General features: G+C 33.4%; 1 protein-coding gene across 2 annotated transcripts in view; it reads right to left on the minus strand.

Annotated features, from left to right (window-relative positions):
- Positions 1-15,252, minus strand: part of ASCC3 (activating signal cointegrator 1 complex subunit 3) — a 263,437-nt gene that overhangs the window by 149,234 nt on the left and 98,951 nt on the right. For both annotated transcript variants that reach the window (XM_026844284.1, XM_026844285.1), the window contains exons 11-12: positions 13,474-13,650; positions 10,294-10,365 (exon numbers count right to left, since the gene is read on the minus strand). In XM_026844284.1, coding sequence (XP_026700085.1) covers positions 10,294-10,365; positions 13,474-13,650 — 249 coding nt within the window. The remainder of the gene's footprint in view (positions 1-10,293; positions 10,366-13,473; positions 13,651-15,252) is intronic.

Below are 15,252 nucleotides of genomic sequence, written 5' to 3' on the forward strand. Positions count from 1 at the left end.
CCTTTTAGTTCCCTATGCTGCATGTAGTAGAGCACAGGCGTTTCAGAGAGGCACTCAGTTATGCTCATGTAATACATGACATTGTGTCTTCTGCTACTATGTAAAAAGGAAACATATAGGGATAAACCAGTTCTGAATCCTTAAGTTTGACATTAAAATAGGATACTCTGATTATATCAAACCTTTACACTGAGGTACAGTCAGTGTGTATACAGCAGCACTAATGGGAGGATGCTTCTGAGTAAAAAGTACTTGCCATATGAAACTTCATGACTCTTATACCTATACAGCAGTTATACACATTTTCCACTAATGTATGCTGATTGGCTTGTCTGATTTAATTTACATTAGGAAGTTCTAAATTTTTAATTACTTTAAAAATTGCAAGCACTTGTGTTTATGATCTTGTTTTATTATATTTTGAATTATATTAGATGGCCTTTAAAATAATTGCTCAGTTATGGAATCAGTGCTTAAATATGGGTTCTGGACACTAGAGGAAACCTGTTTCAAAACAGTATAATGGGATCTATGATATCTTCAATTTGTAGCATTAGCCAAACACATGACAAAATGCAGAGGAAAAATGAATAGAGTGAAAATTAAAGTAGAGGGCAAATTATTCAGTAAGACAAACAAACAATACTTTACTGACTCTTACAGGTAGTAGAAATTATTCTGAATTTTAATTGACAGGCTAGAAATAAAAATAGCAATATCTATTCTTGCATAGAAAATTAAGCAAGAATAGCTAGTCTATTACTATGCAAATATATGTCATTAGGCAGTTAACAATTGCATTTTTGCAGATGCCAATGGACTTGAACGACAGTTATTATTCAAAATTATAAGCAGCTTTTCACTGCATCTTTTTTTAGAAAAACAAGTTCATGCAGTAACTTGTTTCAAGCATTTCCCTTTGTCCTGTTCTGACATTAACTATTTTGAGTTTGTACAATAAAATATTTCTGCATTATCATAAATTATATTTTTGTCAAGTATCACTCCAGAATAAGCGTTGTCATGTCTACTGTATTTCTTCTTATGTTTCCAAAACTATTTATACTTACATGTATACCATGCATAGTATGAAAAAATAACCCAGGAGCCAGTAGTAATAAGCACATTCTATTCAGCTTTACCGAAGGAAAGGAACATAGAGGATACTAGAGAAATCTAAAATCTTCATATCTATTCTCATTCCTTCTACTTAAGTAAAAAGATTAAGAAAATTGCTGTCATCCTCTATATCTCTTGGTTTTATAAGATCTAGCAACATAAATAAACCTACTGAACAACTGAAGAACAGGTCAGGTTTTCTAGCTTATTTCTTACCAGTACTGATTTAAAAACACAGACCTTTATCCAGAAGCTTTCTTTGCTCCTGATCAACAGGTCTTCTACATCAAAGTGAAGAACAGCCCTCAAGTATAAGAAATTTTTAAAATAAGAAACTTATGAAGAATTTAAATGATGCAGTAGTTTGCAAACAATAGTAAACTGTGCTAGCACAATCAGAATATCCCTTGTAAAGCCATACCTTATATACCTAGCGCTTCTCAAGATATTGTCTCAGAAATAAGAATATTAGAAATACCTCAGGATTAATACATGACAGTATACAAATGTAACATATTCTGCACTCATCTCTTCAGTAACCACAAAGAAAACTATCAACACAACAGAATTACGTATGTGAGAAAACTCAAACTCTGGAAAGTGAATAGAAATATAAAGTCAAAAGGAATTCTGATGCATCTTAGTGTCTTAATAAAGAATATTCATTTCCCATCCTCATGTATTCCTCAAAATAACTTATTTTCTATAGCATCCTATATTACTGTATATTTCAATTTACAACCCAGTAATGATATTACTTCTGGGTTCCCTGGCAACATCTCAAAAAGTCTGTGATAGGCATAAGGTTTTGGTGGACAGTAGTTATCTTGTCACATTTTGAATAATTTACAGAAGTTTTGACAATACTAAAGGAGTTTATTAGTTGATACTATCTATTAGGTTAAACTAAGCACACAGATCCCTTTTCTTCTGGGCTACAGAGCCAGAATTTTCAAAAGCTTTGGACCACTGACAATCCTCAACATGTCTTCTGGACTATCATTTATCCTTGACATTAAATTCTTACTGAAGAACAGTATGAAGCTGACAAGAATCCAGACTTAAACTTCCCACAATCTTCTAGACCATTAATGGTCTGCTGCCCATGTTTGAAAAACAGCTTTTAACATAGAGGTAGTAAAACTCATGACATTAGGCTGCAAGACTGGGCAAGCTGCCTTTACACATTTCTAAGGCATACATGTGTAACAACACTTAGGTCATCCACAAAAGACCAACTGACTCAAGATGTAACTATTTATTATTTCATTTAAATATAATTTTAGGCTATGAGAAGTTACTCATTTGGAATTAAATTTGATTTTTTGTTTTAATGATTCAATGTACATTCATAGTATCAGAAGAGTAATTCTAAACAGTAGCATTTGCTACCTTAAACAGTTGTATTACCAACACCAACATTATTGTGTAGTTGTGCAAGACTACAGACATAAACTGAACACCTTGTGATCTAATGAACAGAAGGATATTAAATTGGTGCTTCTGGTCTACATAAATTCATCATGAACACCTGAGTACACAGATAGACACAAACTACTATGTAAATACAAACATATATGCAATAATTAGCATAAGGCACAGAAATATAGTACGTGAACATATAGAAGGCTACCTAACTGAAGAATAAGGGGTTATTATATATGTAACATGTTATGGCATCCATTTCCAGTAGTTTTCTCAGCTGTTCATATAGGCATCTGACAAGGTATTAAATGTTTAAAGCCAAACAGATTTGACCAGAAAATATAGTGGAAAACTACATATATTTGACAATAACATGAAACATCTGGTATATAACATTTTTGAAGTATATCTTCTACACAGCAAACCAATGTAGTATTTTTAATTAAAGTCAGATACAAAGTTTCATTTATTCAGACATAAGATTATATTAACTATTAGATCCTTAAAAAGGCAGCTGTTTTGGAAATGGAGTGCAGAAATAAATTAAGATACAGAACATAAAAATAGTGCACCATGACTGAATTAGTTTGTGATTTTGTTAAAGAAACCATGCATACAAATGGGCCCTAACTGTGCAAAAACTGCAAAAGAAATTCTACAGAAAACTATTCAAAGAATCCAAATCTTCACTGAATAAACTGACCACAGAAATAACTCTAGCATGATCAGCCATAATTCAGTTATTCTGCCCGAACACTTTACCTTCTGTATTTGTCTATTATTGCGTATCTACATACATGTGTGCATATATAAATATAGAAGCAATATATACATGTATATATGTAAATAAGCTACACAAGAGGATGAAGTAGAAGCAATCTGTATAAGTAGAGTTACAAAAACTCAGACTGAAATAAACTCTTTAGGCTGTAAGGTGGAAGTTTAGCAAAAAAAGCAACCTAGATAAAGAATACTTTTTAACAAATCCAGTAACTTTCCAGAGTTATTTGTCCAGAGTATGCTATAAACACTATTTCACCCAGGAAAAAATACTAGGACAAGTTTAATTCTCAAGGTACTAAGTTCCAGAGAGACCTCTGAAGAAAATACTGGTTTATTAAATCTTATCTTATGATACAGCTACAAAAGCACTGTCATCAGTTGCAGTAACTAAGCTTATTAAACTTTTATCTTCACATGTCTTCTGCAACCAAATAATAGCTGGAAGACTGATAATAAAGAAATTTAATCCATCATTTTTACAGATGAAATTAATACCTGTCAAAATAACTTCTGACAATGTAATATAATAGATTTAAAGTAACTACTCTGTTTGCTTTTTGGTTTAAGATAGCATTTTAAGAAAAACAAGATGACACTTCTTAGTACTGCAAAGTTCAAGTCAATTATTGTAAACAGAGAGCAATTACAAAGTGAATGCTTTATGTGCAATATATAGCACAGAACCAGCTTTGACTCTATAAATTCAAGTGTAATCTGCTTCTGATCTGTGACATCAAAAATCCTGATCCGAAGGAGTGAAGTATTAAAAACTGTGCAAGGTGATACTTAGAAATTATTCCAAGATTTAAAAAAATATATAGGATCTCAATATTACTTCTAATGAACTAAATTCAGAACAGTGGTATAGAATATTTTAATTAAGTACATAAATTCTAATTAATAAAGCAAGCTTGATCTCCAGCAAACTGCATACTAAACCATCCAATGCATGCACTAATTAAAATTTAACAAGTATACATGGTTGTATTCTGCACATTAAAAAAAAAATAAAATTAAAAGATAAAATGTAAAGCTTGTCACAGGTATATCACATGCGGTTGAGATAATACCACAAAAGCAAAATGGTGAGACAGAAGCAGGCAGATAAACCTAAGAAACTAGTTCAAATCAGGAGAGTGAAAGCTCAGAAACTAACTAGGGACTTGAAAAAAAAAAATAAAAAAAATCATCACTCTTCTTCAAGAGGTTGTTAAGAGAACTGAACTGAAAAAAGCACAAAATGGGCAGTGTGAAATCACCACTCATAGCACATCATCAAGAACAGATGGTTTGTGTAAGGCTGTTCATTGTTTTAAGTTAGTTCCCTACATTTTTAGTCCCAGTAGTAAGATTATTAGCATGTTAATTCTAAAAAGGTTGCCATATCTCCACTGGTTTACAGTTCCTAAAGCCTGTCCACTCAAGTTAACTGGATTTGTTGCTAAATATGTAGAAATACTACTACTGCATTTATTTTGGATGTTGTGGTGAGGTTTTCAATAGCTATACACTGTTTCCAAAACCCAGGTTCTTTGCAACAGAGAGCCTGGCATCTTTGACCACCAGAAAAGTTCTTCCTTGCACATTGAAACCACTTCCTGTAAAGTACTGATGTCTCCTCAGTATTTATGTACTGATACCTTGAGTCTCAACGTGGGCACTGACAGCAAGGGCAATGAGAACCACAGAAAGATGTCGGAACTTCCACTAAACAGTCAGTTTTTGCTATGAACTGAAAGTACCAAGCTCAGTGAGAAAGTGAACTTTCACAGAGTTTCACCAAGTACCAGAACTAGTAAAAGAAAAGTTAAAACACAATCTGTCATCTCAGAGTTACACCGAAATCTCTCAAAAGCAGTAGGAAAACAGAGATGTACTCTGTCTTTAAAAGGAAAAGAGGTTTCAGAAGACAGGAGAATGCCAAAAGCATTCCAAATTGACAACTGTAATAAAAAGCCAAAATGGCAAATGAGCAAAGTGTATTGTGTAAGGAACCAGGACTGAAACTTAGATATCTGTGGCTGAAGACAAGTAGAGTAACAGAGTATTGAAGGTCAGAAAAAACACATACTGGAAAGTAAGGTGCCCAGAGTAAATACAGGAGAACTGTTGAAACAACACCAAGGGCATAGAGAACACAGGACTTTTGAAGATTTAAGTAACATCAAAGAAAGTCATGTATGAGAAAAAAAAAATAAGGAAAGGTTGCAGAAACAGAAGAGATGAGTAGTCTGGGGAACGTGGGAAAACCGAGAGTCTTATGAGCGCAGTTTGAGGAAGTCCTTCCTCTGAAAGCTTTCAAGGGACTTCAGCAACTCCCCTTGTAATTCACAATTCAAGAAATTAACAACAAGATCCCAAGAAATCTCATGCAATTTCAGGTTTCTACTTTTTTTTTTTTTTTTTTTTTTAAAAAGAAAAAGTAAAGAAAAGATAGCAAACAGTAAGGTTTGACAGATTCATAACAGCAAAAGTATTTAAGAGGTGATGGGGACAATGAGAGAATCATACGATCATCTCTGTGTAACCAAGGTAATGGGATAAAACAGCAAAAGGTCAGCAACAGCAGGAGATATAATGGATGTGAATCTATACAACAGTAGTGATGGTCAGAGTCAAAAAGAGTTAATTCCTAGAGTACTAAATAAAGGTACTGAAACTTGACAAAGAGCAACAGCTCTGTATTTTTTAGATAAAGGAATTTAACGAAGTTAAAATTTACATATGGTATGTTTCAGAGGTACAAAACCAACTTAAAAATAGTATGTTACTTCTCAGAAGTCTGCAAATTACTATGTTATTTCTCAAAGCATAACATGACAATGGTGTCTTCCCCTTAAAATATATTGTGAAGATAAAGACAGTATGTTATGCATTGTCCTAAACTGGCTCGTAATGCAATGCTTCAATTTATAATAAAAACAACATTGATAAGTATGGTCTTCAGTCACTATCTTTGCTGATCTCATGAGGTTCTTTACAGGCTGCTTCAGAAAGGTGCTACCTGCTCAGATGCCTTTCTCACAGAGCTGTAAAATGTGAAGGAGCTTTTTCAGCTCTGTAGCTGAATTAATGCTGTTTATGCATGTGGCCCATGTACTGGTGACTGCCTGACAAGAGACAGCTGTAATCAATTGGGGGCAATGGTAATTTTTGGTGACTGAGCCTCTACTTGGTCTGCAAAGGAACAGTATCCCAGAAGATAAATGCTGGCAAAAACCCTCTACCTGTAACTGAGCATGAAGTCATGTTCTCTGATGAACAGTGTGTAATTTCAGTTGTGGGTTTGGTTTTTTTTTTTTTTTTTTTTTTTTTTTTTTAATTAAGAAAAAATTGGTACAAATAAAACTCCAAAAGTACATGAGTCCAAGAGGATATAACATCTTTTCAGGTATCAGAACATAGTAAATTCAAAGTATAACATGAAAACAAATATTCACCAGATAATATTGAGCACAGAAGGACAGTCCCAGAAAAGCAGAGTTAAGAGCACTACAGGTTCTCACCTAAAGCAGTCTTAAGAGGTAGGATCTGACAGAGAAACCTCCTAATGAAGATCTACATTGTTAGTAATTCTACAAAAAGAGCACACTGACTTAAAAAGCACCTGGAACCTTTGGGACATTTTCTGATCTTACTTCTTCAGTCATGATAAAAAGTTTCTATAATAAAAACCCTAGAAAACTCAGTAGGGTGAGCTATCTATCATTATATCTGTCCTCAAGTTAAACAAGAGGACAACTGTGCTATATGACAAATGTTACACTTTCAGTTGCATTTGGTAACTCAAAGTGAAGCCTACAAATGAGGTATCTCATTAGTTTGAGCAGATGGATCAAAATTAAAGGCTGAATCACCAACTCTTAATTTCCCAGTAGCCAGGAAGAGCTTGAAGTCTTGCAGAGGATGACTGTTGAAAAATCAACATAAATGCTTCTCTCCATCTGTCAAAACACATGCCTGTAGAATGCAACTACCTCCTACAAGCCTTAATCTTAAAAAAATGAAAACACATGTACATCTATCATAACGCATGAACATAGAACTTCAGTCCAGCATCTCAATGTAACCTATAATATTCAGGGACACATCAGCATGACTTCCATAAGTAAATTATTTGGTTAAGGAATGGTAGAATTCTTTGAAAATGAATTAACAAAACAGTAGATAAACAAACAATGTTGAATTTAATTTATTCAGACATTCCAAAAACTTTGGTAAAGAATTTTAAAAGAGACAAAACTGTGAAAGTTTGATGGCCACAGGAAGGTGTACATTAACTCATGGAACTTCAGAAGAGGGAAAGTATTTTTCTCCGATTCTGGTATTTCTTTCTTGCATTTCAGTATAAAAGAGAACTGGTATGTTTTTGGCTCCCTGGAGCATGGCTAATGAAATCTGTGTCTGTCACGTATTACTGCCTGAATAGTTATAAAATTCCAACCATGTCCTGAATTCCATACAGATATAAACTGCTGTGGAAACTTTTTCTAAAGTATTGCAAGGGAAAATGTGAATACATCTTTCTAAGTATATTTAGAAGTAACCACAGCTTTGTTAAAAAGCAAGCAAACTTTGCACACATGGAATGTAAACAAACACAAGTTTCAAGGATAACATGAGCTCAGGAAGGTAACAGAGCATGACAGTAACAGACTATGGTGAATGTGGACACAAGGTGATGGATTTCTAAAAACTAAGAAAATCAGAAGAAGGCGACAACTTTGGAAGATCAAAGGCTATTCTCAAAATTGTGAAAAGACACAAAATAAAACCTTCCTAGTTCATATCATATTCAGTCATAATCATATTCAGTCATAATATTAATCTTCCACTATGGCGCAGGCATTTCGGTGTTGGTGTATCTATGTGAACTTTTGTTTTTTGCACTTTTTTTAACATCTCTGGTTGGTTTAATGATGAGACAGATCATTTGTCATAAAATACTCATTAAAAGAAAAAAACCCTAATTTTTAATATGTGGTACAATACTACATACTATAATTAACTGTATTATATGCAAATATACAGTCAAAAACTGTATACCAGTGTTTATATATCATTGATTTCAGGATATGAATTTTTGATTCATAATTATCAAGATGATGTTTTAAATACTCCAAAGAAAAGTCCAGTGTAACTGGTTGGTATTTAGACATGTAAGAGAGTTCTGCAACACAGCAGAACAAACATTTTCAAGCAAAGACAATGCTTAACATTTACAATCAATTGAATCAAATTAACCAAAGTGTTCTGAAATTAAATCAGCATCTATAGAGCAAGGGAAACAACACTTCTGCTTTGTCTGAAAATATACTCCTTATTTGGTTGTTGGTTTGAAATACAGTTTTCAGAAATAGAGATCAGCAGTAGTGTCTGCTGCTGAAACTGTAACAATAAGTAGACTACACTTGACCCCTTTCAGCTGTAGCTCATGCCTTAAAACAAAACATTCATGCATTCAGCTGCTAGTACAGCAACTAAAGCTATTCTCAAGGAAAGCTACAAAAACATCTCCTACTAGAATTAATCAACTTACTGTACTTGAATTTTTTCAAGTAATATTATACATTTTTGTAGACAGTTTTGTCCTCACTGTGAAGGAAAGAGAGGGGAAGCCTGGTGCAAATAATATTTCAAAACAGCATGCAACTTCCTGCCAGGAATCCAGTAAGTTACTTATTTAGACATACAGATTTAAAGAATCTGATACTTGTAGGTTTATCTACAGCAAGTGAAAATACATAATCTTAACAAGAAATGAAAGATAAGTAATTAAATGTACCTTAGTGTTAGGAATTTGGTAAGGTATGTACGTAATTGACAATGAAGAGAAAATAAACTACAGTTCCCTTGGTACTGCCAACAAATTTTGTTAACAGTCTTCAAATATCAGCATTTCCATATGTAATCTTCATGAAAGTTTTCTGAATGTAACAACAGTGATATCAACAAGAGAAGATAAGTGGAAGAAGAGTGTTAAAGCAGGGGGAGCAGGAGGACTAAGAAGCTGTTGCTGAAGTATTTTTCCACCCAAGTCATAAACCAACTGTTCATCTTTCAAAAAACACCATAATTTGAATTTTATGTGAAAAGGGGAAAACATGCAAATCTTAGTGTGGTTGTGTGAGAAATTATTTCCCTCTTTTATAGACAGATTCTTTAGTGAAAAGCTTCTTGAAGGATCATAGTGCACTAGCACTTGTTCCTGCTTCTAACAGGTGCCACACCTGCTACAGCTACTGCTGCTCACACTGCTGTATGTGCAAAGTTCTAACAAAAATGAGACATTGTGTGGGGGTGATGCAGGATCACAATAATAACAGAATGATAAACAATTCAGGCACATTAATTAAGCCTACAATCTTAGCAGAGGGGAATATAAGACTTGAAAATTCACTGCAAAAACCTCTATTGTAAAGCAAAATGAAGGATTACTTCCTTTAAAAAGAAAACAAAACACAAACCCCAGGATATTTCATATAACAGACGCTGAGCCCTTGCGCTACCATGTCTTGAACACTCTGCCTCATCTCTGACAGGAGACACTAGAATTCATAAGATATGGGAAAAGCTAAGAATGATAATTGTGCTGTATTTTTTTCTTTTTTTAATCATTAAATCTACCTAAGTGTAAATCCCTAAAGCGCTGACCTACTTTGCCTTCTCATTTAAAAGAAGTTACATAAATATACATTAATTACTTTAAGGGATATATAAAGCACCAGGAATTTTCACCTTAGCTAGAAGCTAACATTATTTAGTCTGCTTAGATTTTCTTTCATGTTTTTTCTATAAAGTATTTTCAAGATTAGAGATGACCTCTGAAGTGACATATCTCTTATCTCAAAATAATAACAACAACAACAACAATAATAACAATACTGTCTTAATACATAGCTATGATGATCAAGACTAATTTCTTTACATGTGTTCTGAATGCATAACAAAGCAAAAATTAAATACCTGGTGTCCAGCCATTATTTGCTTCAGTACATTTTCATAACATACTTCATCCATATGATTCAGCTGCTGCACCTGAAAAGCAAATATCATGTTTCATATTAAAAACATTTCTATCTTTATGTATTTTCTACTACGTATCTAGCAATTTACAGTGATCCATGGAAGCAAAATGTGATTATACAATTAATTTTACAATACACTGATTCCCATTCCTAACAACATCATTTTGGTATTCTTAAATTCACGAACAGAACATGCAAATAAGTAGAGAAAATATGCGTAAGGGCAGTGGATAGAAAATGTACTATGTGACTTTTGATTTTTTAATGACCAAAGAGACATAACCCAGTTCTGTTCTTTAATTTATCTGTTTCATATTAAGGAATCTTACTTCTACAGGATACTGATGAAATATCCATTTAATACATCATCTTACCTAACATTAAGACCTTCCACTTGGTAAAAATAGTTCTTACATTGCAGATATACATAGTTAGGCAATTACTGATTGTCAGCTTTTTTGTCATAGAGAACAGACATTTCTTCATAGTTGGGTCATGCGTGGGGAACAGTGGGAGTACCATGTACAGAGTTTCCAATTATGGATAAATAAAATGTTTCAAGAAGGTTCCAAAACAAAGACTTCAGTTGGAATAAAAGGTATTCTTCAAGCTACTCTAAAGTTTTTTTTCCTACTTCTGTAATGCATCACAATATAAATAGCATTTATCTACCCAAATGCACCTCAGTTTTAAGGTTGTAACAAATAAAAATAATTTGAGTTCACAATCAGAGCAAACACTCAATATTTCATCTGTGCATTCATGTTTTACAACCAAATTTTTTTAACACAAAGAAATATTTTACAAGGGCAAAGCATTTTTAAAAATTAAAAAATGGAAATTTAGTACTTGGGGTTATCTAGAATAGCAGAAAGTTGAAAAAAACACAGCTTTAGAGGAAAGAAGAGAACTCATATTTGGAACTGTACAAGTAGAGTAATAAAAAGATAAGATAATATGGATGTGTGTGCAAGAGACAAGTAGCCAGTCTAACTATTCGGAAAATGAGAGGTTAATGTTTTAATTAAATATTTTTTCAAATAATAGCAAGTGAAAATTATTAAGGAGAAATATACACAGACAGTACATAAATACACATGTGGACATATATATATATACACACACATATATACAAATGTAACTTTATGTATTCTTTGCATTTATACCTAAGGAGGAAAATATAAACATACATCAAGAAAAAAACTGGCATGAATGAAAAATATCTGACTGAAGAAGCCAAATTTTAGTCTTGGTCCCACATGCTCTAAGAATTTCAACATACAGAGTTTTAAGAGCTTTCTGGGCTAATTTCTATGCATGACAAATACAGCATGGTGTCACTGCCTTTGAAATCTTGCCTACAGTTTGCACATGATTCTGCAAATCACTAACCAGCTCTGATTTTTTTGGGAGGTTTCTGGGATGAAGGTAGTCAGAAAGCTGTGGCAAAGTAACTAACAGGCTTCTATCTCCCTGCAACACATCAGTGTGGGCATAGACATAGCATTGATTGTATTTGCTGATGTTCTGCAAGAACAGCTTTTGATTCTGTGGGTTCTTACATTGCTTTCCTCCTCTTGTATGAATGTTGATATTGGGAATAATTTGGCAGCTTTATTATTAGTATTATTTTGAATAGAATCCTTTTTGAAAGAGGCTTAATACTTTTATTTTGCTATAAAGTGTATTATCTTGACTGCAAAATGTACTTCACTCTATGAAATCCACAATGACATTTTTCTGAAAAGCAAAACCAAAACCGCCTGGCTGTGGTATTACCAAAACAGTCTGCCAGGTACTCACATTTCAAAATAACTACTACCTCCTAATATTTCCTCATCTCCTCATGGTTATTTTAGAAAACTTACTGTTTTTCTAGTAATTTCAAATTTTATTGGATCATTTGTATATTTCTTTGATTTTTAAATCACAAATGCATTCTAAAGAGAGAATGAAGAAATGGAATCTTTCTTGTTTTTCTTACCGTACAGCGGAAAGAAACAAAATATTCAAATTAAGTATCAGGAAAGGATTAAAGAAAACCAACAGCAAACAACAGTGAAAGTACTTGAAACAATTAATGAAGGTTAAAATATGCAAATCATGGTAAGCACCATATGGTAAACTATTCTTGTGTGTATAGACTTGAAATGGCTCCCTACAGTTGTGAAATAAGTTTCTTTCCTGCACTGCAGATGGAACAAACTACTTAAATAACCTAGTAAGAAAGGCAGTGTCCATTTTTTAAAAAAAGAACAAAAATGCTTTTCCTGATTAAGCTATGAAATTAACTTCTGATTGAAAATGTTTTGATTTCTATTAAATTAAATCATAGCAAAATAAATTTTTCTAAAAGTTAAGCTGGATAAACTTTGATTATCATCTAGTGAGGTGCATAGGAAATCTAATGGAAAAGTGTCCTGTATTTAAAGAAAAATTACATGTCAAGTGGCAGTGCACTTGATTTTTAGTAAGAGTATTATACCTGAACATGGTCTTAATGCTTCCAAAATGAGCAAGAGCAGAAAGAGTAAAGAAGCTTATTTAGGGACTACTTTAATATTAATTAGTGTTTTTATCAAATGTGCACATATGCTAGTTAATGGCTTAGCATGCTAAGATTTTCATCATTAACTTATATCCAACTAGTATTAATGCCTGCCATGTTAATTTATCTATGTATCTACCTCCATATTTCATAAACGAGTATTTTTATTGTAACATTCCTCAAGGATCCTCACAGCCAAGCAATAAGCACCACTGTTTCTAGCAAAATGGAAAACTGAAATGAGAAAGGCTTAATAATCAGCTGCTACAGTGACTCTGCAGTTGAGAGTGATGATTTCTTCTTCATTAAGCAAAATTTAGTAGTGAAGTAGAGCTAATGCAATGCTAAACACCATTGTATCCAACTGCAACAAGGTTTATTTACAAGTATTGTAAACTGAGCAAATAGAATTCTTAAAGCACCTTTCAATTGTGTATATTTTTATACAGAAGAAAATGTGCTTCACGGAACATGTGTAGCATAATCAACTTGTACCCCCTACACATACATACATGAAGCATGATCAAAACAAACAGCAATCCTTTTTCTTTGACATTCATGACTCTTTACCTTATTGGTTGTCTTAATTCCTATAAAGGTTTGGCCCAGTGGTACAGGTCGGAAACGGCCATCAAAGTAGAACAGTCCAATGCAGGGATTGACATGCAGAAATGTAGCAACATCAAGATAATTGGGTAATGTTGCTGAAAGGCCCAAAATCCTAATCATACTTTGTGTAGATTCAACCTATTAAAAAACAGAAAGCCTGTAAATTATCCAAGTGTTATAAGCCAAGAAGTCAAGCACAGAGTTTCAAAACAGCCCTTATAAAACAGTAATGTGAAAGCAGCAGTTAATACTTTCTACAAAAGGTGAACAAGACGTGAGTTAGCAATTACCCTGTATTGAACAAACGAGAGCACTCTGCAATTCCATCAAATCTTGCTTATGCATCCTTCTGTTTTATTGTACTTTTGTCCTCCAAAAGGTTAACAATCATTAACTGACATGGAGGAACAACAGCAGTAAAACTGGCTTTGTTAAGAAGGGATAGTCCAATTTATAGGCAAAACTAGGACAGATAATTTGGCATCATTTCTTAGTCCAAATCACACCACACTTCTGAAAAGAAAGAATGTAATTTATGTTATTTCTCAGTCTTGGCTTTTGCTTAGACCTTTCAGCAACTCTCTTAGGTAATCTATTCTAGTTCTCTGTAACAGACAGTTTTTTCTATGTTTTTTTAAATTCCCCAAATGTTTGCATTACATGCCTTCCCATTTGATAAAGGACAGAAATTATGCTTTACAATGAAATACTCTGTTCCATATAAAAACCTGCATACATATTACATGTATTTCCAGATAATTTTCAAAAAGAATGAAACCAGCCAAAAGACTTGAATGAGGAAAGTGCACAGGAGTTTTACCATTTCCTTCTGAATTATTAAAAGCCATTCAGGCTGGCTCACAACTTTCTTACTAGCATAATTATTTAGAAGCAAAGTTCATGGTAATTTTCATCAAAAGGCTTTTTAGACGCTATAACTGAAGCCACATACAAGTTCTGAACTTGTCTCAAATGCGTGAATGTCTCTTGATGAGTAAGGCTGGTAACTTCTACCTGGCTAAATCCTATTCAAAACAATCTGAGGCTTTACTTAGAATACAGATTTTGAATCACTCAGGTGTTTGCGTTAAAGTGAAAGCAAGTGCCATCTAATTAAAACAGATAAAATAAAAGTTTTCAAAAAAGATTATGAAAAAGTGTATGGAGGGCATTGTCAAGAAACTAAAATACACCCTGCTATAACATACACCTGGCAAATAACAAATGCACTGAAATATTAAACAAAATTCCAAAAGAACACACTCCCCCACAACTCCACAGACATCAAGCAGATGAAGTAAACCACTGCGTTGCCTGGTAATGGACATGTCCCATGGCAAAAAATCTGGATGCTTAATATGTGGATGCAGTCAATCAAACACAGAAAACCTGCTGACTGACCCTTCTGCACTTATACAAAGAGCACCGTTGCAAAGGAAAGCCATGTACAAGATCTTATATGTAAATGCAAATTCCGAGATGGCTGAGACAAATGAGATATTTAATTTTCAGAAGTCATCCATCTGCAGGGAACAAAAGCAGCATTCACCTTTAAGAGTACAAAGCAGTATTATAATTTCTTACGTCACTTTCTATAGTTGGATTATGTGATGACCTAAGGGCTATAGTCAACCTCAACCGCACAGTTTTGAGGTGTTTGAGGTCTGGTTTTGGTTTCTGTCTTTTTTTTTTCTTTTCTTTTCTTTTTTTTTTTTTGGGTAAAATAAAACGCTATGTGCC

Source organism: Athene cunicularia, assembly GCF_003259725.1.
Source record: "Athene cunicularia isolate RWA chromosome 3 unlocalized genomic scaffold, athCun1 chr3_part1, whole genome shotgun sequence".
Taxonomy (NCBI): domain Eukaryota; kingdom Metazoa; phylum Chordata; class Aves; order Strigiformes; family Strigidae; genus Athene; species Athene cunicularia.